Here is a 21,609-nt window from a genome sequence, read left to right on the forward strand (position 1 = left end):
ACTGGAAGTTTACCTCCACTCTGCTTAACAATGAAAAGCTTAATGATGAAATCCTGGAGCATCTCAATTTAATCTGTAGCGTTAAAAATCTTAATTCTTACACGAAAAATATGGGAATTGTTTAGATTTAAAGTCCGCCAAATCTCAATCAAACACAGTAAATTAATAGCTATGCAAAATAAGGAAAAGGAATTAGAAATCATTCAAGAACTTAGCTCTAAACCGTTTTTTAATGAAGATGACAAGCAGCGCAAAAAAGTTCTACAATCTGAATTAGATGATTTTTAAACTAAAAAAGCCAAAGGAGCATATTTGAGGTCCCGAGCTGAGTGGAATGAAGATGGTGAGAAAAGTACTGCATATTTCTGCAGATTAGAAACAATTAGACAAAAAAAGAAAGGCAATAAATTGCTTGCAAATTAATAATGAACCATGCACTGACTCGAAATTAATATCCAAAGAAATGTTTTACTTTTTATAGCAATTTATATTCTTCTGCATATAATAACTCCATGGCAGAATCATTCTATCATTCTATTCAACACTTGATTCCAAAAATTGGTGACAATTTTAAGCTGATGTGAGAAGCAGACATCACCATAGAGGAATTGGATAAAGCTTTGGTTGCTTTATCCAAGGACAAAGCTCCAGGCTGTGATGGTCTAACAAGTCATTTTTATAAACATTTTTGGGATCACATCAGAACCCTTGTGTTTGGAATGCTTACAGAACTATTAGAACACGGCTGCTTAACCCACACTATGAAACAAGGTGTCATCACGCTGATTCCCAAAGGTGGAAAAGATCCAACACTTCTTGATAATTTAAGACCAATAACTCTATTAAATAATGATTACAAGCTTTCAACCCACATTTTTACTAAAGGGTAAAATCAGGCATATCCAAAATTATTTCGGACACTCAATCTGGGTTTATAAAAGTTAGCTCTATACATAATTATATCCACCTTATTCTGAACTTAATTGACTATAACCTTAAATTGATTGAAACATTCTCAAAGGCTTCAGGACTTAAATTAAATTTAAACAAAAGTGAAATTTTGCCTCTAAAAAACTGTCCAACATCTGGTCCTTTTAATATTCCTATAAAATCCAGTGTTAAATATCTGGGTGTGCTTATAAATAAAAATAAATCTGACTTAGAAAATTTGAATATTTGCGAGAAACTTCAAAAATGTAAAACTATATTTCTCACCAAAATGGAAAGTATTTCCAGACTTATCTACCCTGCAGATACATTAGAAATATCCAGTTCAGCAATCAAATTTATCAACAGGATGGAAACAAAAAACTCACTATATCAAAAAAGGTAATTTAATTAAACAATTTGAAAAAGGAGGACTACAAGCTATTGAATTTGACAGCATGAATAGCACTAAGAAAATTAATTGGCTTTGTTTTTATTTTAATAAATCAAAATCAATTATGGTTCCATATTCCAGATTTGATCATATTAAAGATTAATTTATAAACATAACTACAGCCCACACAATGCTCCCTTGTGGAATTGGCGTTACATAAAAGTGAATAAATCAATCTTTGCACGTCTCTGGCTAGAACAAGGTGTTTGGTCTGTGATGCATTTGTTCAATAATGGAGGGATTATGTCTTATGAAGAATTCAGAATTAAATATAACTTGCAGATAACCAAAGGTGAATTTCAAAATATTATTAGAACTATTTATTCTATGACGGTGATATTGACTCTACTGAACATCTTTTCTATGAATGTATGGACTGCAAAGCTTTGAGGGATGATGAGCTCTACTGGCTTTTCCTCAAAATTCCAAACTTACCTGAATTCTCTAAGAAAGATGTTATTTTTGGGACTCTTAAAAAAGAAAGGAAATTTTAAAGACTACTAAATATAATAATCATCATGGGCAAGTTTTTCACTAATGTCGTTTTCTTAAAGTCAAACCAGCTTTCCCCTCTTTTCACAAGGAACTCTGCAACCTCTTCTTATCTCTAAAATTAATGGACAAAGAACAAGATGCAGAACTGTATTATCTGATAAACATTCTGGAGCTGATGAGACACCGCTAATGTATGTGTGCTTGTATTTTCTCTTTTTTTCTTTTTTCTTGTTTGTGCTTTGTTTATTTGTTATTTTTAATTTTTTTAGTTCTGTTCTGTTTTATTTATTCTGTAAATGTGGAAGCAGTTTGGGTCGGCTCCTCAAAAGTTTTTCCGGTTTATATACATCTGATGCCAACACCTTTGCTCTGTTCAAAAACCTAGGACGCGTCCTTAGAAGGCCAGATTCGAAGGCCGATTACGTCACAGCGCGGCGCCGAGGTCTGGTCGGATTCCAAAAGTCCTTGTTATGCGGCCTTAAAATGCGTCCTTCTTTTTGCCGGATTTGAAGGACGGGTCCAATGTATCCTCTGTATCCTTGGTTAACCCAGGATTCATTGCGAGACCAAGCAAGCCGGGATTTGCTCCGTGATCAGAGGAAAGAAACTTGGCGCCGAACAGTGGTGAAAATGGGAAGTTCAGTTTAATATAATCCAGTCTGTGAATAGTTCCGTCTGAAATGAATGAAAATAGTTGTTTTAATGGTTATAGAGTCAGATATGTGGCGGTAATGTTTGATTTATCTAAAGGTTTTTATCTATTACTGTGTAAATGGGTTTGGCTGGAATTTAAGGACAGATTCTAATATATCTGCAGGGTGGGGACTATAAATCGGATAGGAGTTTAATTTTTTTATTGCTGTTTTGCACAATGTGCTTAACTAAGTATTTTTTGTTGTTGAATATTAGAGATTTTGCAGATATATTTTTTATAAATACATTGTCTAGATTTACTTATATCTTTCTACCCCTTTTATAGAATATAATAGAAAATCCCTTTATTGTCCCACAATGGGCAAATTTACAGCAGCAGAAAGATTATTGAAAATGGTCACACAAATGAGGACCGTAGAAAAATGTATAAGAATAACATAATAGGGAAGAGTTAAAATATAAACAATAAAATACTGTAAAGTGTTTTAACGATATAAAACTGGAGAATTAATAACCAATATGCAGCTATGGACATTTTTACAGTAATGGATATTTGAAAATAGCAGCAACATCAGAGATGTGCAGAATGACAGCAGCAGGTTATTTAACTGACTAAGGTTTCTATCATTACATTTGATTTTATTTGTTCCTGCTACCGGTGGTTGGAACCTTTATTCCATTCTGGATTCTTGTGAGTGTAGTCTTTGTTCACTTTATAATAAAAAATAAATAAACTGTTTAGAAAACTTCGGTTTTCATACTTTTCCTGCTTTGTGTTTTAATTTCACGGTTGCTAAGCAACAGAGCATAAAACCCGCCGAAGGGTAGGCCTGTTCGAATTCACAGCCAAAACTCTTCCGGTCTCCTTATTTTCACGGATTTCGAAGGATCCAGTCTACGTAGACCGCGTCCTTAGAGGATGCAGCCCAGGTTTTCGAACAGAGCCAATGTTTACATTTTGACTGGACCAACTAGGGAGTACCAATATGGCAGCTGGTGACGTCACAGCACTTTGTTCTACCAGCGGCCTATTAATTCATTTATATTCTCAGGTAAAACATTATTGTCCTTTAAATAATTCTAGTTTTGTTCGTTTACTGTTTGTTTTATAGGGGGAATCAATGTAATTTAACATCGAGGTTGACCCGGAAGTAGATGTAGCTGCGCATGCGCAATGAGCTGCTAGTAGGGATCGGGTAGCATTAGCAGCATTAGCTTAGCTTGTGTGTGGAGTCATTGTAGAGAGGCTGATAATCTGGGAGTGTTTGCAGTGAGAATGTCTTCAGTCCAGCTTCAAGGAGAGTTTATCACCGAGCAGTTAACTCCTGCTGAAGAAACATTCACGGAGTTTAAAGGGAGTTTGGTCAATTCGGAGGAAAAGATGGACGATCAACATCTACTGCTGGATTTCACCAGGATCCCCCGGATCATCTTACACCGGATAGGTAGGAAACACCTGATAGAAACGATTCCCTGATGATGCACACTGTGGATTTTAGCCTCATCTGATTGGAAAACTGCTTAGAGGAGATCAACATGCTAAGCTAAAGATAACCTCCGGCTGATAGTTGGTTCTCCTAAAACACCTTCACTGGATCCATAAAGCAGGAGATCCACTTTAAGACCCCCCACTTAATGGAACTCCGCAGGGTAGTATCATAAGGCCATTACTGTTCTCAATCATGATAAATGATGTGTTTAAAGATATTGGAAAAGGAATGGGATGCTCTCTTTTTGCAGATGATGGAGCTGTTTGGAAAATAGGGAAAAATTTAGATTTTATTGTAAAAAAATTACAAGAGGTTATTATTGAAACAGAGAAATGGGCGTTGCATTGGGGATTTAAGTTTTCAGTTGGAAAAAAAAAAAGTAATGATATTTAATCAGAAAAAAATAAACAGGGAAATAAAATTAAAACTATATAGCCAAGGATTAGAACAAGTAAAGTGTATAAAATTCTTAGGATTATGGTTTGACGAAAAATTAAAATGGAATATTATATTCAAAAAGTTGTTGATAAATATAAGAAGATTTTCAATATTATGAGATGCTTGGCTGGCAGTGACTGGGGAGCAGATAGGCAATCACTAAAACAGATTTACACAAGTATGATAAGATCCAACATAGACTTTGGTTGTTTAGTGTACGGTTCAGCAGCTAAAACACATCTGACTAAATTAGACATTATCCAACATCAGGCACTAAGATTGTGTACTGGAGCATTTAAAACCACACCAACAGCAGCAATGGAAGTAGAAATGGGAGAAATGCCGTTAGATTTAAGAAGAACAAAACTAGAAATAAATTATTGGTTGAATTTAAAAGGTAATAGCTTAGATCATCCAACTCAGGAAATTTTAAATCCACGTTGGCAAGGGCGTAGGAATATGTTTACTATTGGGGGGGACACATGTCGGAAATCTGAGATTCGTATTCAACAGAAACATATCTTAAGTACGCTACTTAAAAAAAAAAGGCTATTTAATCTTTTACTTTATTCCTTTATAAATGTGTCTTGCAAAAATAATGCATTTAAAATGTACATAATGCATTTGTTCATAAGATGTGAGCATATCACCAAACAAAATGACTGGAGTCTTTTATTAAGCAAAGGGAGATGTCTTTCAAGGGCTTCAACCCTTAGCATATTTAGTGTCTGCATCACACTAGAAAATCAAATATTTCAGTTTGATTAAAAACAATTCACTAAGCCACACATGTGCAAAGTTTGATATGTTTTATTTTGTCAAACTTGCAATAATGGTCAAAAATGAATTTATATAGGTTGACTGACAGAGGGAGCTGACAGTGTGTTGAAGAATTATGGACAGGGCGCTATGAAGCATCTGGTTCAAAAACGCATTATCAACCTTTGGTAGAAATCCATCCATCCTTCCATTTTCTGTACACCCTGTCCCTTAGTGGGGTCGGGAGGTGCTGGTGCGGGGTACACCCTAGACAGGTCGCCAGTCTGTCAAGACCTTTGGTAAAAATGGCGTCTTTAATTCCAGTTTGCAGTACAGAACAGAGAAAACAGAGTTGACAGAGTTGTCAATGTTGTGTTAATCTGTTTATCGTCTAAAAAGAGGAGCCAGCAGTTTATTTGAGGAAATAAAGGTGCAGAAGTTAACTAGTTGGTTAATTAGTGGTTGTGCAGTGGACTGCTGCACAACCAATGCGACCGCCGCTGCTAAGAATTATAATTAATTCTCCCTGTGGTTTTAACTAACGATCAGGAGCGCGGCAGGTATAACATCTGTCCATTTCGGCGAATCAAAACCACGCAAAAAATAAAAAAATCCTCGTTAAACGCACGCCCAGATCGGGCTAATTTCAACACAAGTTGTGTTAGGTGACTGTAACTCACACTGACGTTTCTCTTTTTAAAAAAAGCTGAGTAAGTCCTACTGCTGTTTCAGCCTTTTAGTTGGTGGTGGCATTGTACTGAAATGAGATATATATAAAAAAAAAACATTTTGGCTAGCGTAGCAAACGTCTAGAGAAAGTTAGCAGTTAAATATTGGATGAGTGATCAGCCCAAGACTACGGAAGAGGATTAGGGCCACTGAAAAAAAAAAAAAAAAGTTAAGTGATTTTTAAATTTTATTTCAGTTTAATACGGGAAAAAGGTCAGAATTCTGACTTTTTTTTCTCAGAATTCTGACTTTAATCTCAGAATTTTGGATCTTAATGTAGATGGGCACCATGAAGGAAGAGATGTGGAGCACTCAGCTTCACTGACAAAGATGTGAGTTGTTTGAGGTGGCCAGTGACACATTGGTGGAAAATGACGGAATTAGGCAACTTTTTACATGCCCGCGGGGTCCCCTCATTAATGGAGGAGCAGAAGAGAGCTAGTCTCTAAAACAGACATGGCTATGGCTGGATGCTAACATGTTTGTTGTTAAACATACTTTTGTTATATTACATTTGTGTTGTGTTTTCCAAATAGTGTAGAAAATGAATGGTGGGTTTATAATGTTTACCTTTTATGAGCAGGACAGGAAACAGAGAAGTGTAGCATTACCTCCAACTAGTTAAACTCATAATTATGAAGTTATTCAACAAATTCCTCAAGTAAAAAAGTGCAACTTTTATTTTTTTATTTCTTTTTGTTGTTGTTTTTTTTTTTACCAGATTTGTTGATTAATTTCAAAATTATGTATTCCTTCCAAATTTCCAAATCTGAAGAATTTTTTAAACCAATATCTACATTATTAACATTTAGTTTATGTTTTAGCAGTACTTCCTGTTATATTTCTTTATACGTATATTTTACATTTTCTTGCACAGCAAGCTCAGCAGATTTGAAATTGTGTGCTTGTGTAAACACAAGTAGTCAATCTTTACTCTAAACATATATTCTGGTTATTCTTTAGTTAGACCTACTTGTTTTTATGTATCTGTATAAGTACCCCCAGAAAAAAAATAAAAACACTGTAAATTGATTAGAAATATTAATCATCTGTCAGATTTCTGAGAAAAAAGTCAGAATTCTGAGATTAAAGTCAGAATTCTGAGAAAAAAGTCAGAAGAAAAAAGTCAGAATTCTGAGAAAAGTCAGAATTCTGACTTTTTTCCCCATGTTAAACTAAAAAAAAAATGTAAAAATCAGTTAACTTTTTTTTTTTCCAGTGGCCCTAATCCTCTTCCGTACAAGACTAAGATGATTAAACCAAAAAGATTCAGTTTCTATATATGAAAGTGAACTAAAAACAAAACGTTATAAATGGGCAATATTCATAGCAGCATCCCGACAGACTATTTTACCTCTTTCACAAGTTTCTGATTTCTGTGTCGCCGTTTCCCTCCCTGCTGACTGAGTGCTCAAACACTCAGCAGTTCAGAGAGGGGAGGGGGAGTACAGTGACGTAACGCTATGCTGCGCCTTCAAAATAAAAGCACGCTAGTTAAAAAAATGTCAAAATCTAATATTTTGCGGTACAATTTTTGGGGGGGACATATCCACCTGGCTTTTATATTGGGGGGGACATGTCCCCCCCGTCCCCCCCGCTTCCTACGCCGCTGCACGTTGGGAAAAAGAAAAGAAAGAAATGAGGAGTTTTGTATGGACAATTGAAAATAAAATAAAAGAATTTAAAATGAATGATTTAGAAATTACTTTAACTACACCAATATCAATTATACCACCATGAATTCTACCAGAGGCAATAGTAGATATGGCAATAATGGAAATGAAACAAGATAAATCTTATATCGTAGATAATTATTCAGTACATTTACATTTAAACAATTATTATCAGTATATTCAAATTTATACAGATGCATAAAAAATAAATAGGAAAATAGGAATAGCTTTTGTAGTAACAGAATTCAATATCAGAATAGGAAAACGAATTACAGATGGATTATCAGTATACACAGGAGAAATGTTGGCAATATTATTAGCTTTACAATGGGTAGAAGATATAAAACCGTTAAAATCAGTCATTTGTTCAGATTCAAGGTCTGTATTATTAAGTATAAAATATAATCAATCAGATAGTAGGATGGACATTTTATTTAGAAATAGTTTATACATTATTCAGAATTCAAAAATGGGTTTGATAGTTACATTTCTTTGGGTTCCAGCATATATTGGAGTAGAAGGAAACGAGAGGGCAGATAAAATGGCAAACAGGGCGATTCAGTTTCCTATTAGTTTTACAGTTAAAACAAGTAAATCTGAGGGAAAGAGTTTTATTAAAGAGAAACTGATGAAAAAATGGCAAAAAACGTGGAATGAAGAAAAAGCAGGAAGATGGTTTTATAAAATTCAGAAGGCAGTAAGAGAAAGGAGAAATGGTAGAAGAAATAGAAAAGAGGAGACAGTGATAGCTAGGTTAAGATTTGGACATACAGGACTTAATTATACACTTTTTAAAATTCAAAAACATAATACTGGACAATGTGATTATTGTGGAAAGTATGAAACAATAGAACATGTTATAATAGAATGTAATAAATATGAAAGAGAGAGAAGATTTATGAAGAGAGAGTTTGAATGTATTAAGGAAAAGGTAAATTTATTAGATATTTTGAGGAAGAATTTGGGGAGTAAACAAATACAAATAGTTATTAGATATTTAAAGGAAACTAAATTCTTTCATATAATTTGATTATAGAGGGTCTTTATGATATCGATGAGTAAAGTACTGATATGTGTATATATATAGATAGAAATAGATATATATATATATAGAAAGATATATAGATTGATAGATAAATACATCAAGAACCACACTCCATACCAGTAAGTGGCGGTAATGCTACTCAAAGTTTGTTGCCAACCGCCAATAAACCAAAAGAAGAAGATCCTCCACCTCATTTTAAAGCTTTCAATAACCTTGTAAAGTATATTTGTTTTATTGAATTTGCTGATAAATAGACTTTGTTATTGTTATGTGTTATTTTTTTCAAAAAAGAAAACATACAATCTATGAATGTGTTTATATATATATATATCCCATTTCATTATAATTGTAAAGCCATGTTTCTAATCTATATTGATTGTTTCAGCCTACATTGTCCAATTGTTCATGGCATAGATCCATATATTTTGTCAGGAGAGTGATAGCAGAGAACAACTACTAGAAAACACGCTGCTGTCACACCTATCCGGTCTATGGTGTCCTTGTGCCATGTGCCCTTATAGACATCCTTGTGCTTGAAAATAATGTTCATGACAGACAATCTGTGCTTTTTTTAACTGCTCTTTTTCTAACCGGTCATCCAGGGGAATTTAAACCCTTTGAAAACATAGCCTCTGTTATCATTCAATTCAGTTATACAGTACCAATTCACAACTCATGTCATCTTAAAGGAATAGTACACCCAAAACATGATTAGCCTTCATTTTCTACTCACCCCCATGCTGAACAATTCTCTGGAGTACTTTTTTGATATCTCAAATGCATCTGGAGATCTGGGAGGCTTCTTGCTGTCTGCTGACATTCAAATAATGGAGGTCTATGGTGACCGAGACAGAAAGGTCCATAAAAGTCCACAAAAAACGTGTCAATATTCCTCCATACTGCTCGTCCAATGTATTCCAAGTGTCCTGAGTGGGTAGCATCCAGAACTTACTCGAAACGAAGTCATTTAGAATGTTTTTAGAGCATAAACAATAGTGTATAGGATTTCCTGAAAGCGCGCACATGCGCGCTCACGACGCTACGGAAGCCGGCAGACCAAGCCAGATGAAAGTGCTCATTCAGCGTCTGCTCTGCCAATAATGCAAGCGTAGAAGAAGAAATGTGCTGTTTACCTGTGCAAAGAAAGAAACAACGAAAGAAAAATGTCCGAGGACTTCAGTGTTGAGGAAGAGCATGAGTTCTTTGCCGAGCTGAATGCGCTGGTTTGGTATGCCGGCTTCCGTAGCGTCGTGAGCGCGCATGTGCGCGCTTTCAGGAAATCCTATACACTACTGTTTATGCTCTAAAAACATTCTAAATGACTTCGTTTCGAGTAAATTCTGGATGCTACCCACTCAGGACACTTGGAATACATTGGACGAGCAGTATGGAGGAATATTGACACGTTTTTTGTGGACTTTTATGGACCTTTCTGTCTCGGGCACCATAGACCTCCATTATTTGAATGTCAGCAGACAGCAAGAAGCCTCCCAGATCTCCAGATGCGTTTGAGATATCAAAAAAGTACTCCAGAGTGTTGTTCAGCATGGGGGTGAGTAGAAAATGAAGGCTAATCATGTTTTGGGTGTACTATTCCTTTAAGCCACTTTATAGAGACAATTCAGTCTGATTGGTTTAAAGTTTTTTTTATCTAAAGAACTCCAACTGATTACGTCGACTCATTGACTCAAAGCCAATTCCTCACACCAAGCATGCTTGTAGAGACAGTAGAGAGGAAAACTCCCCTTTTAAATTTTTTTTTTCTATTTTAAGTTTTCAAAGTTTAGAACATACAGATGAACAAACAAACAGAACCCAGATGCACAGATAGAAACATGAAATATTACAGTTAACGTATATTGCACACATATACATGAGAATGAATACACACATTAGGGGGCAACCGAGGGGAGGGTCCATAAAATAGATTATTCAGGTTAGTCTGACCCTTGAAAAGTGTTCCAGAAAGGGATTCCAGTCTACGAGGGATAAACCCGGTTTGGTCAGGATGGAAATTTTTGTGATTATGTTGCGATCAACATTTTGCAGTGCAATTGGTCTAAAGTTAGCAGGATCGGTTTTATCCCTCCCCTTTATAGGAAAGAGAGAAATGTTAGTCTCGTAAAGAGTTTTGGGCAGTTTTCCATCCTTTTTAGAAGCAGATATCATTCTTAACAAGAGTGCCACAAGAATGTCACAGAATTTCTTATAGAAATTAGAGCCAAAGCCGTCCGGCCTGGCAGCTTTGCCAGATGAAAGAGACTTTATCGCTTCTATGACCTCTTGAAGTGTCAGGTCAGATTTAAGATAGTCCTTGTCAAATTTATTCAGTTTAAGTTGCGGAAGTTCTCGTTCTCGTCGTCTCCCGCTTTATCCGGAACTGGGTCGCGGGGGCAGCACACTAAGCAGAGACTCCCAGACTTCCCTCTCCGCAGACACCTCCTCCAGCTCTGTTGGGCGAAGCCCTAGGCGCTCCCAGGCCAGCTGAGAGACGTAGTCTCTACAGCGTGTCCTGGGTCGTCCCCTGGTCCTCCTCCCGGTGGGACGTGCCTGGAACACCTCCCAAGGGAGGCGTCCAGGGGGCATCCGAAGAAGATGTCCGAGCCACCTCAACTGACTCCTCGATGTGTAGGAGAACGGGCTCTACACTGAGTCTCTCCTGAATGACCAACCTCCTCACCCTATCTCTAAGGGAGAGCCCAGCCACCCTGCGGAGGAAGCTCATTTCAGCCGCTTGTATCCGGGATCTCATTATTTCTGTCATGATCCAGATTTCATGACCATAGGTGAGTGTAGGAACGTAGACTGAATGGTAAATTGAGAGCTTTGCCTTTTCGCTCAGCTCTCTCTTCACCACGACAGACCGGTGCAGCGTCCGCATTATTTCAACAGCAGCACAGATCCGTCTATCGATCTCCCGCTCCATTCTTCCCACACTTGTGAACAGATACTTTACCAATATCGTTTATTTCTATAAAGTCCTTTAATTTAGAGGTTATGTTTGCAACAAAGTAATCATCATTAAGACGGTTTGCATTACGTCGCCAGGAGTATGCCTGCCTTGGAAAGGACGGGTTTAGTGATACAGCTAGGGGACAATCATCAGAAATCAATATGTTCTGGTATTTAGAATCAGCCAATTGGGAGATAAGATTACTTATTAGGAGATAATCAATCCTATTGTAAGAGTTATGCACATGTGAGTAAAATGTGTACTCTCTACATGTAGGATGTTGAGTCCTCCAAATATCAACTATATTCCTTGATTTGAGGAGATTATTCAGAAGTTTGGTGGATGTCAGTTCTGATGCTGGTCGTTTAGATGATGTATCAAGTAAGAGGTCAGGTCCCCTGCTATTATTATGTTTGAGTAATTATCATCTGGAAGCAGGTCAAAGACTTTTCTAAAAAAAAATTAGGATCATCTGAATTTGGGCCATATATATTAAGGAAAGTTAATGGTTTTGAATTTATGCTGCCAGTCACCATCAGGTACCTGCCCAAAGGGTCACTAACAACACATAAGATATCCTGAATTGGGATATTCTTTCTCAATAATATGGGTACACTACGCGCATGTGAAGTGAATGGTGACTGGCATATTTGAGGCAGCCAGCTACTTCAGATGTTTAAAAACTTCCCCCTCTTTACTGCACTACCAAGACCTTTTACATTCCACGAGATCAGTTGCAGATTTTTCCCCTCTGTTCGCCCATCTCCATGAGCATCAGTCATTAAACAGATGTATTGTCAGAACTCTCAGTTTTGATGCTTTATGATACAAACAAATAATATATATATGCATCTGTGTAAAACGAAACAGACAAATGACACACCCCTCGAACTCCCCCCTCCTACATCTCGGCGTGTACAGAACACAACACATATCTTCCCCCCTTTGAATGAGACAGGAGCTGCCAGACATATGTCGGACCGATCACAGTCAAATCCCTGCACCTCCACCACAACAATCAATAAACTGACCAATGAACTAAACAACTCTACCAGTTAGTCTTAAATTGTGTTTTCTGAAAGAGCAGACCTGGATCATTCCACACGCATTCATAACATTTTTACATTGTTTAGAGTACAGTAGTTTGTCAGATAAACCGCTGTATAACGCTGGTGGCTAACAACAGGGATTTAGCTCACCTTAAGGCAGCAAAGAGGAAAAAGAAAAATATCACATATATTACTATTCCTTTTCAGTCGTGTTTTCCTTGCTCTGCTGATGAGCCATCTCTTCTCGACCAGGGTCGTTGAAAACCTCAGGAGGCTCACTGTTCTGCCATTGCACCTGCAGCCGGGCTGGGTAGACAGGCTTTAAACCAGTTCCCATGCCAGAGGATGAAATGGAGCATATACCGTATTTTCACAACTATAAGGTGCATATAAACGTCTTTTTTTCTCCTCAAAATGTGCGGCGTGCCCTTTGGTGCGGTGCGCCCTATGTGTGTTGTTACTGCGGACTTTTGAGACCACCATGCACCATGCAGAACTCCTCATCTCCTCATTGAGGAGATGGGGAAAGAGTGGCTGAGGGAGGTGAATGTAAGGAGACCAGGGTTTTCGTGAACACGCTTTCAGGAGATCCTTTACACTACTGTTTATGCTCTAAAAACATTCTAAATGACTTCTTTTCGAGTAAATTCTGGATGCTACCCACTCAGGACACTTGGAATGCATTGGACGAGCAGTATGGAGGAATATTGACACGGTTTTTGTGGACTTTTATGGACCTTTCTGTCTCGGGCACCATACACCTCCATTATTTGAATGTCAGCAGACGGCAAGAAGCCTCCCAGATCTCCAGATGCATTTGAGATATCAAAAAAGTACTCCAGAGTGTTGTTCAGCATGGGGGTGAGTAGAAAATGAAGGCTAATCATGTTTTGGGTGTACTATTCCTTCAAAGAGCCCTGAGAAATAAAAGGTTCAAAAGGACCAACTAGCTTTATCATTTTCCTATTGTCATCCTTGATGATATCTAAAACTCTTCAGACTAAAACAGTCACGCTTTGTCGTTTCACAAACATCTGACTAATGCATAGGGGTTGGATCTGAAGACCTTCAAACTCAACTAATAGAAAACTGTTGTTCCCATGAAGGTAGATGAACATCTGTACATTGGACCCATAATATTTGTTCAGAAACGTTTTATTTGAATCTAGAAAACCGTATTGTGAAGCTGAAGGAAAAAAAAACAAAAATTAATTTTAAAACTGAAGATTTTAAAAATAGAAAAAACTAAATAAACTGAAAATCCTAATTTTGCAACCAAAATTAGGATAAATAAAAAAAAAAACATCCATCCATCTTCTCCTGCTTGATTGATTGATTGATTGACTTTATTGATCTCACAGTGGAAAAATGTACTCATTACATCAGCTCAAATAGTCAACGAAAAAGAAGACGTCGCCAAAGGAAGAGAAAAGTGCTTGGGATATATACAGTACAGGGGTGTCTGGTGAAAAATATTTTTGGTGGGGCTGATATAGCCTAGTGTATGTCTCCAACTAATCCAGAATAAGAATTCAAATAAACAATTGTAAATTAAATAAAATTTAACAGTAATGATTTAATTTACTATATAATAACAGTAACAGTGATGATTTGGGTCACTGTGACGGGGTTCTTTGGCCTCCAAGAATCCAGGCTCAGTCAGGTTACCGGTGTTGGTGATTTATTTAGCTCAAAAACTCAAAGACAGAGTTTTTTTTTTGTAAACCTCCTGATAATAAAGAATTACAATAGTCCAGCCTTGAATTAACAAATGCATGGACTAGTTTCTCATCATCACCCCTGGACAGGAGATTTCTCATTTTTTGGATATGAAAGAAGGAAATTTGAGAAACTTCTTGATAAGGGATTTAAATGACAGGTCCTGCTCAAAAATAACACCAAGATCTTTTACTTTATCATATGAAATCAGTTGAATCCCATCCAAATTAAGTTACTGACTAATCAGCCTGTTTTTTCAAAGACTCTGGTTCAAAGACTATAACTATAACTGTTTTGTCTGCATTCAGAAGCATCAAGACATGCCTGTAATCTATTTATTGGATTAGCTTCATCTGGATTTATAGACAGATATAGCTGAGTATCATCAGCATAACATGGGAAATTGATCCCTTACAGTCTAATAATTCTAGCGAATGGGGACATATACAGTAAATAGAATTGGTCCTAGCACTGATCCCTGTGGTACTCCACAGGTAACCCTGGAGCATGAGGAAGATTTATCATAAACACAAGCAAACTGAAATCGGTCAGATAGATAGGATTAAAGGCATACTATGCAACATTTTTCAGTTAATTAATGTGTTCCATAATGTTTTGGATGATTAAATGAGTATTTTCAGGTTGAACGAAGGTTTTTCCAGCCACCCTGGTGGTCTGTAGTAGAAATACCGTACTTGCAATTGTAGGAGCCCTCGGCCCGCACCCACAGGCTCAGAAGTCTTGTGCATCGCGAGAGTCGGTCTTGCTTTACGGCGCAAACTGCTACACGCCCCCAGTGAAAGGCATGCTCGTTGCTAGCGCAGTGGCGATATTTGTGCAGTTATCATGGTGGAATCAGCAAGAAAATAGCGAAAGCCCATGTCGGAGCAGGCAAGAAAGAGGAAAAGGGCTCTGGACAGAGATAGGAGTCGTACACGGGTGAACATCGGGCAAGCTTTTTCCGAATGGCGAGAGCTAAAAGAAAAAGAAGGCTTTGCGGACCTCGCGTTTCTGCTGATGCGATTGTAAGTAACAATAAGTTAAAATGAGAAGGATTTCTCCCCTTGGAAGGAAGGCTGTAGCGCTCCGGGGGCCTTCTCACCGGTTCTTTTCCTGGGAGCAAGTTATTTACTACTCTTAACTCAAACTGGGTAAAACCATATACAAAAGGACTATAAAAACAGGAGTAAAAAAGTAACAGAGTTTATTCCAGATCAGGTCGTTACAGAACAGAGAAAAATGCCTATACCTTACACTGCTGTGGTCTCAAAAATCACGTCCGCGAGCGTTCGGCAAAGTTTGAGCCCCGAACAACGTCATCCCCTGCTTCTTATAGCTCATGGGTCTATGTGTTGCATCATGTTGATGTTGAGCTGGCCGTATCAGAAACTGACACGCCATCCATGTCTTGAACTTCATGCAGCTTGCTTCTATACTTCAGGGTTGCAGATAGCTTTCCTCTATCAGAGCGGCTCCAAGATGTGTCCATATCCTGTGTACTCTTAAAGACACGAAGGCTGTCTTGATTAGATGACCTCCGTACACATCGTGACATCCACAATGTGAAGGAAGGCCTTCTGCTCTGTCTAATCTGACTAACAAATTAACAGTGCACATGATGTATAAACTCCCCCTGATAAGTTACCGTTTTTACAGGTAACTTAAAACACAGGAAGCGACACATCTTTGAAGGACCAGGTGACTCAGAGAGCATCTATAATTAGTGATGTATCATTAATTAGGGATCAAAAGTAATCACAATGAAAACTTCACAGACCAAATGTTCTCACTCAAGACCACAGTTTCAGCATTTTACTACAATTTGGGTTTCATCTAATTAAAGGAAAGCTGTTTTAGTTTCCTATGCGCACATTATTTTACGTTACCTTAGACTAAATAACCTAAGCCTATAAATCTAATAAGGCCAAATTCATCTACTGTCACTCCCACCTGGAGGCCTCCTCCTAAATGTGACTATGACACTCATCATGGAAAAACCATTTGGGTGATTCTCACGAACCCAACCTATTGAATGTCTTAGAAAATTTTAGGGTCATACTCATAAAAAAATTAAAATAATCCACTTTTATTTTGACAATCATTATTTCTAATATTTGGGACAGATCATTGTTGGCTACCAAAATAAATTTTTTAATGTTTTTTAACTGTTTTTGAAGTCACAAATTCATTACCGTAATGTGTCCTAAGGGGAAAAAAATTATTTCGCCTCAATTTATTATTATGAATAATCAAGCAGGTTTATAAAAAAATATTATGAATTTGTTTAAATATACATAAATTAATAAAATATGATAATATATAATAATTTCCTGTTAAGTAATTCAGAATATTGTAATAAAAGTGAGTGTCCGGAGGTTCAACTCTCATTACCGTTGCACCGTGTTCAAAGTCCTGTAATATTCACAGCACTTTTTTAAATAAAGTTTTTCTGACCCATGATGCACCACAAAGAAGAGAAGACAAAGATGGCTACAAGGTAAGATTGTTTGACATCTTTAGATCATGACAACTGTTAAGTTTCTCCTTCCATATGCCTATTTTTACACTACAGGTTATCATTACCGTAATGTAGAATACCTCATGTTCTTAAAAAGTTGTTAATAAGATGATTTCTTGTACAGAAGAAGTTAGAGAGTTCACACTGTTTGTGAGAAAAGTTTAACTGAGTCATCACGACATGCTAGAATTTTAAGCTAGCACATGTGGATGTCATTCATTACCGTAATGCATAACTTTCATTACCGCGTAATCTGAGGCCTGTTGCGGTAATGAGAAACAAGATTACGGTGATGAACAGTGTCATTTTGCAATAATAAATAGATAAATGTATAGGTTATTTAAACTGTAATGTTGTTTATTATACTTTCAATTTTTTAGGCTAAATTTCTAAGCTAATTTATGCTAATTGATATCACCTAATATGAAGGGCAAAAGGAAGTGAACAGAAGAGGGCGGCATCAAGAGCTAGGGTGGAAAAACATAGGCAGAAGATTTATAACAATCCAGACCTTCTAGAGGAGTATAGAAGAAAGGAAAGGGAAAGGTAGTGTCTCTCTTTCTCCCTCTCTTCCCCTTTCCCGCTCTTTTTCCCTCTTTCTCGTCTCTCCTTCTATTCTGTTTTTTCACGCTCACACTGTACAAATACAGTACAGACTTTGCTAACTTTGCTGTCTCACAAATGTTCCTATTGATATCTTATTTTAACAGGTATCAGAAGCGCAAGGAAAAAGGGTTGTTAAAGGCAGCTGCAGATCTGACACCCAGGCAGCTGCAGAAACAGCGAAAAAAATGGAGGGAAAATTCTAATCGATATAATAAAAAGAAGCAAACAGTTAAACACATACTAAATGAAACCCCTCCCTCAGATGACAGTGTGAATCAAATCAACCCTCAGCCTCAACCACAACTTTGTAAAAGATTAATCCAACCAAAGACCGTGAACTCTAATCCATCTGCAACATCAACTCCAAAGCGGAAAAAAAAAACAGCCAAATTAAGAGAAAAACTGAGGAAGGCACAACAAATTCTTAGTAACAAGAAAAAGGAACTAGATTGCCTGAAAAAAAAAAATTAAACGAATGGAGGAAAACAGGTCCACAGTTCTTCTTGCAAGTCGAGCCAAACAGAGGAGAGAGAACCGCAAGAAGCAGGGTGAGAGAAACCAAAGAAGAAGGATGAGTGACAATGTCAGACTGTTCCTGAACAGAGACGATGTGTCCACATTAATAAATGGTAAACTTGGGGAAGTCAGGAAGGGTGGACAAATTTATAGGAAGAGGTTCCTCTCAGACACCATGGAAAATCTCCACAAGAGATTTCTTAAAGAGAACCCAGGCCTCAATGTGTCCCGCTCCCAGTTTTTTAAGCTGAGGCCCTTCTGGATAGTGAGACCAAAGATCACTGATAGGGAAACATGTGCCTGCAAAATACATGAGAATTTTTCAAATAAAATTAAAAAAATGCACCATCTCGGATTGATACATACAGTATCTATTACTGATGTAGTGGCTTCATCTGTCTGTGATTCGGAAAACATTGATTGCATGTATGGTAGATGTGAAGCCTGCAAAGATATTACTTTCCCTGTCAACATGGATCCAACTACAAAAAACAACATTATATCTTGGACTGAGTGGACAACAAGGTCAACACCAATAAAAAAGAAACTGCAAAATGGCACTACCACGGAGATTGACATGAAAACCACCACCCTGGAGAAAAAAGTGGCCACTATTGAAAAACTTGTAGAGCTAACCAAGTCAGAACTGCCCCGGATATCTACTCATTTGTATAACATTTGGCACCAGTTCACTCATCTTAAGCAATTGAAAGAAAATTTGACCCAGCATGATGTTGTAGTCCATATTGATTACAGTGAAAACTACACCTGCAAATGGAGCAAGGAAATAAAAGACGCTCACTTTGGTGGATCCCACCAGCAAGTCACACTCCATACAGGGGTGTTATACTACACTGGTGGTCAGGCTGAGTCCTTTGCTACTGTGTCTGCCAGTTTACAGCACGATGCTGTTGCTACATGGGCACATTTGCAACCAGTTTTAGGATACATAACATCTAACTACCCCCTGGCAAAAAATATCCACTTCCTGTCCGATGGACCAACATCTCAATATCGGAATAAGGTAGCATTCTACCTTGCGTCCACAGTGCCTTTTATGAAAGGGTTTAAGACTGTGACGTGGAACTTCACTGAGGCCTCTCATGGGAAGGGAGCTCCTGATGGAGTAGGAGGTGCTCTTAAAAACCTTGCAGATCGTGTGGTGGCCTATGGCACAGACATCCCAAATGCTTCTGCTCTACTAGAGAATCTGGCAAAGCACTCATCTGTTAGGCTTTTTGAAGTAACAGAGGATAATATTGCTGCATGTGGGGAACTCGTTCCTCCATTCCTGAAATCAGTCCCAGGAACTATGAAAATACACCAGGTGAGCACCCATATGTGCAACTAAACAAATGCACACTCATTTTTATTTTGCTTGGCTTTTTTTTTTTTTTTAGCTTGGTTTCAAATTTTTCTCTATTTTTTGTTGTAAGTTTGCATTTCAAAGAAAATATTTCTTTTTATAGATCTGACCTTTTCATGGTTTTGCAGATAAAACTAAACATAATGTCTCCACAGGTTGTTGCTACTGAACCAGGAAATATTAGATTTCGAGAAGTTTCGTGCTTCTGTAGTCACTCTTGTGACTGCTTCTCTCCAAAGGAGTTTGTTTTCACGCAAAGGGAATCTGAAGAGACCATCAAAGTAGGAACATGGGTCCTTGTGGACTATGACGGAGACCTCTATCCTGGCACAGTAACACAGGTAGGTTTAAGACTGAGTGGAGAATGGGAAGTCAGGTGTGCAAGTATTGGATTCAGATTGTCAACATGTAATATCAGGGTAATGATTATGTAATAATCAAATTGTCTTTGAAAAACACAGTTGATAACATTTTTTTGCTTCATTAATCCAGATTGCCAGTGGTCAGTATGAGGTTGATACAATGAGCTGTGCGGGAGACAATCGCTTCTACATACCATCAATAAGGTTTGCTGGTGAGAAGGTATGGTATTATTTGGATGACATCAAAGAAACTATTCCTGAACCACTGCCTACCTCTTCATCCGCAAGACACTTCTGTGTGGTGTCAGAAATCTGGGCCAAGTACAAAAAGAAAGTCCAATGAATTATTAAAATTAATGAATATTTTGTTTTTTTATGTAGCCTATGTATATTAAATCTAAGTGTCTAAGTGGCAGTCAAGACTTTCATTAACTATGACGCCTGGTAAATCAGGCCAGACCTAGAAGGAAAAAAAGAGTCACAAAAAAGGTCACAAATCATCTAGGAACAAAAAAAATCCATCACCACATCTTTTTATGTCTCCCTTTATCAGTAGTTCAGGGTCATTTTCTGAATTTGATTTGATATCAATTGAGTCTTACCTTTCCCCACACAATTTCGTTGCTCAGATTACTGGGCCATTTGATGAAGACATCAGCTGCTTTTCCTCTGCTGAAAACAGGGTAAACTGTTTCATTGCCTGAAATGGCTGGGAAAAATATGGGACTATTTTTCTGTTCAGTTTGTGTGTCAACTTAATAAACTTAACATTTTAAAAATATATGTTTTACTAGGGTATTTTATTGTTTGGGTAGTTAAATATTAATGTAGTTATGAAGGGTTCACTACCGAAACATTGTTTTTCATTACCGACATGTGTTTTTTCATTACCGCTATGTTAACTGTTTGAGGATTTATTTAGATTAGTTATGTGAATTACTTTTATATTCATCCCTTGATGAAATGTGCCAGACCCTTTTTATGTTATGGTTATATTGTTTGTTCAATGTAATGATTTGATAAAAAATGACAATCAAAATTTACTTCGAAATTTGTATCACTGTTACGGTGATGAAATGATTTTTTGAAATAAAATATACCATTTTGTAAAAAAAATGCCTATTTTTGCTTATTTCTGTCTCTCTGTGCACGCTGAAGTCCTTGGTGTCCAAAAAATGTGAAAAAAATGGTTTTGTGGTTTTAAATTTCTTCATGAAAATTGTGTTACGGTAATGAATTTATTTGGTTAAAGTTAGAATAAAATGTTTAAAATTACCTAGAAAATGTGCATATAGATTATAATTTTACAGTGAAAAGTGAAATTAGGATCTGTTTTATAAAGAGTGAGTGTTTTTTTGTGTATATAATGTTTTTAAAATTTTGCTACAAGTTGGACCATGTTCGTGAGAATCACCCATTTATCCAACTTTACCAATCAGTCAGTCACAGTAGGGGACATCACAGGACAGGTTGGGCCGTTCTCCACCGGAAAACGCTACCCTCTCTAAAAGGTAGTAAAAACCGGGGTGACCCCAGGGAAATCCCACTCTTGGCCAATTTGAGCAAGAAAACCCCGTTTTGAATCTGATAATTATCATTACCAACTACTTAAAGAATCTGTAAGCCAATCAGGTTCTGAATCTTTCTACATTAAAGAAAAAGTGGCATAAAACGTGATCTTGGTGGGTCTGGAGCAAAATGTTTCCATGATTTTTATCAAAACAAAATCAAAATAAATCAAAACATATACATCACAATTAGGTTAAATCAAGAATTATCCTGGTCCGAGTTAAAACCAAATGATGAATATCACTGATGATGATGAATTCTTTCAGTGTCTCTATCACTCATCAATC

General features: G+C 37.2%; 1 protein-coding gene and 1 long non-coding RNA gene across 2 annotated transcripts; both read left to right on the forward strand.

Annotated features, from left to right (window-relative positions):
• The first annotated feature begins 16,498 nt into the window (after positions 1-16,498).
• LOC119775337 lies at positions 16,499-17,921 on the forward strand. The gene is made up of 2 exons (XR_005279638.1): positions 16,499-17,449; positions 17,614-17,921. It is a non-coding gene; the product is annotated as an uncharacterized LOC119775337 (long non-coding RNA).
• Positions 17,922-18,784: 863 nt separating this feature from the next.
• LOC119775346 lies at positions 18,785-20,096 on the forward strand. Its single transcript, XM_038273277.1, has 3 exons — positions 18,785-19,352; positions 19,547-19,732; positions 19,884-20,096. Exons 1-3 carry the CDS (start codon positions 19,083-19,085, stop codon positions 20,094-20,096), a joined length of 669 nt encoding a protein of 222 aa, XP_038129205.1. The 5' UTR covers positions 18,785-19,082.
• Positions 20,097-21,609: the final 1,513 nt, after the last annotated feature.

Source organism: Cyprinodon tularosa, unplaced genomic scaffold (genome assembly GCF_016077235.1).
Source record: "Cyprinodon tularosa strain WSP-4 unplaced genomic scaffold, ASM1607723v1 ctg867, whole genome shotgun sequence".
Classification (NCBI taxonomy): domain Eukaryota; kingdom Metazoa; phylum Chordata; class Actinopteri; order Cyprinodontiformes; family Cyprinodontidae; genus Cyprinodon; species Cyprinodon tularosa.

Coding starts and splice junctions, on each gene's coding strand:
- LOC119775346 (XM_038273277.1), top strand. CDS start 19,083: ATGAAAGGGTTTAAGACTGTGACGTGGAACTTCACTGAGGCCTCTCAT. Junction 19,353..19,546: donor GAACTATGAAAATACACCAG/GTGAGCACCCAT, acceptor ATGTCTCCACAG/GTTGTTGCTACTGAACCAGG. Junction 19,733..19,883: donor ATCCTGGCACAGTAACACAG/GTAGGTTTAAGA, acceptor TCATTAATCCAG/ATTGCCAGTGGTCAGTATGA.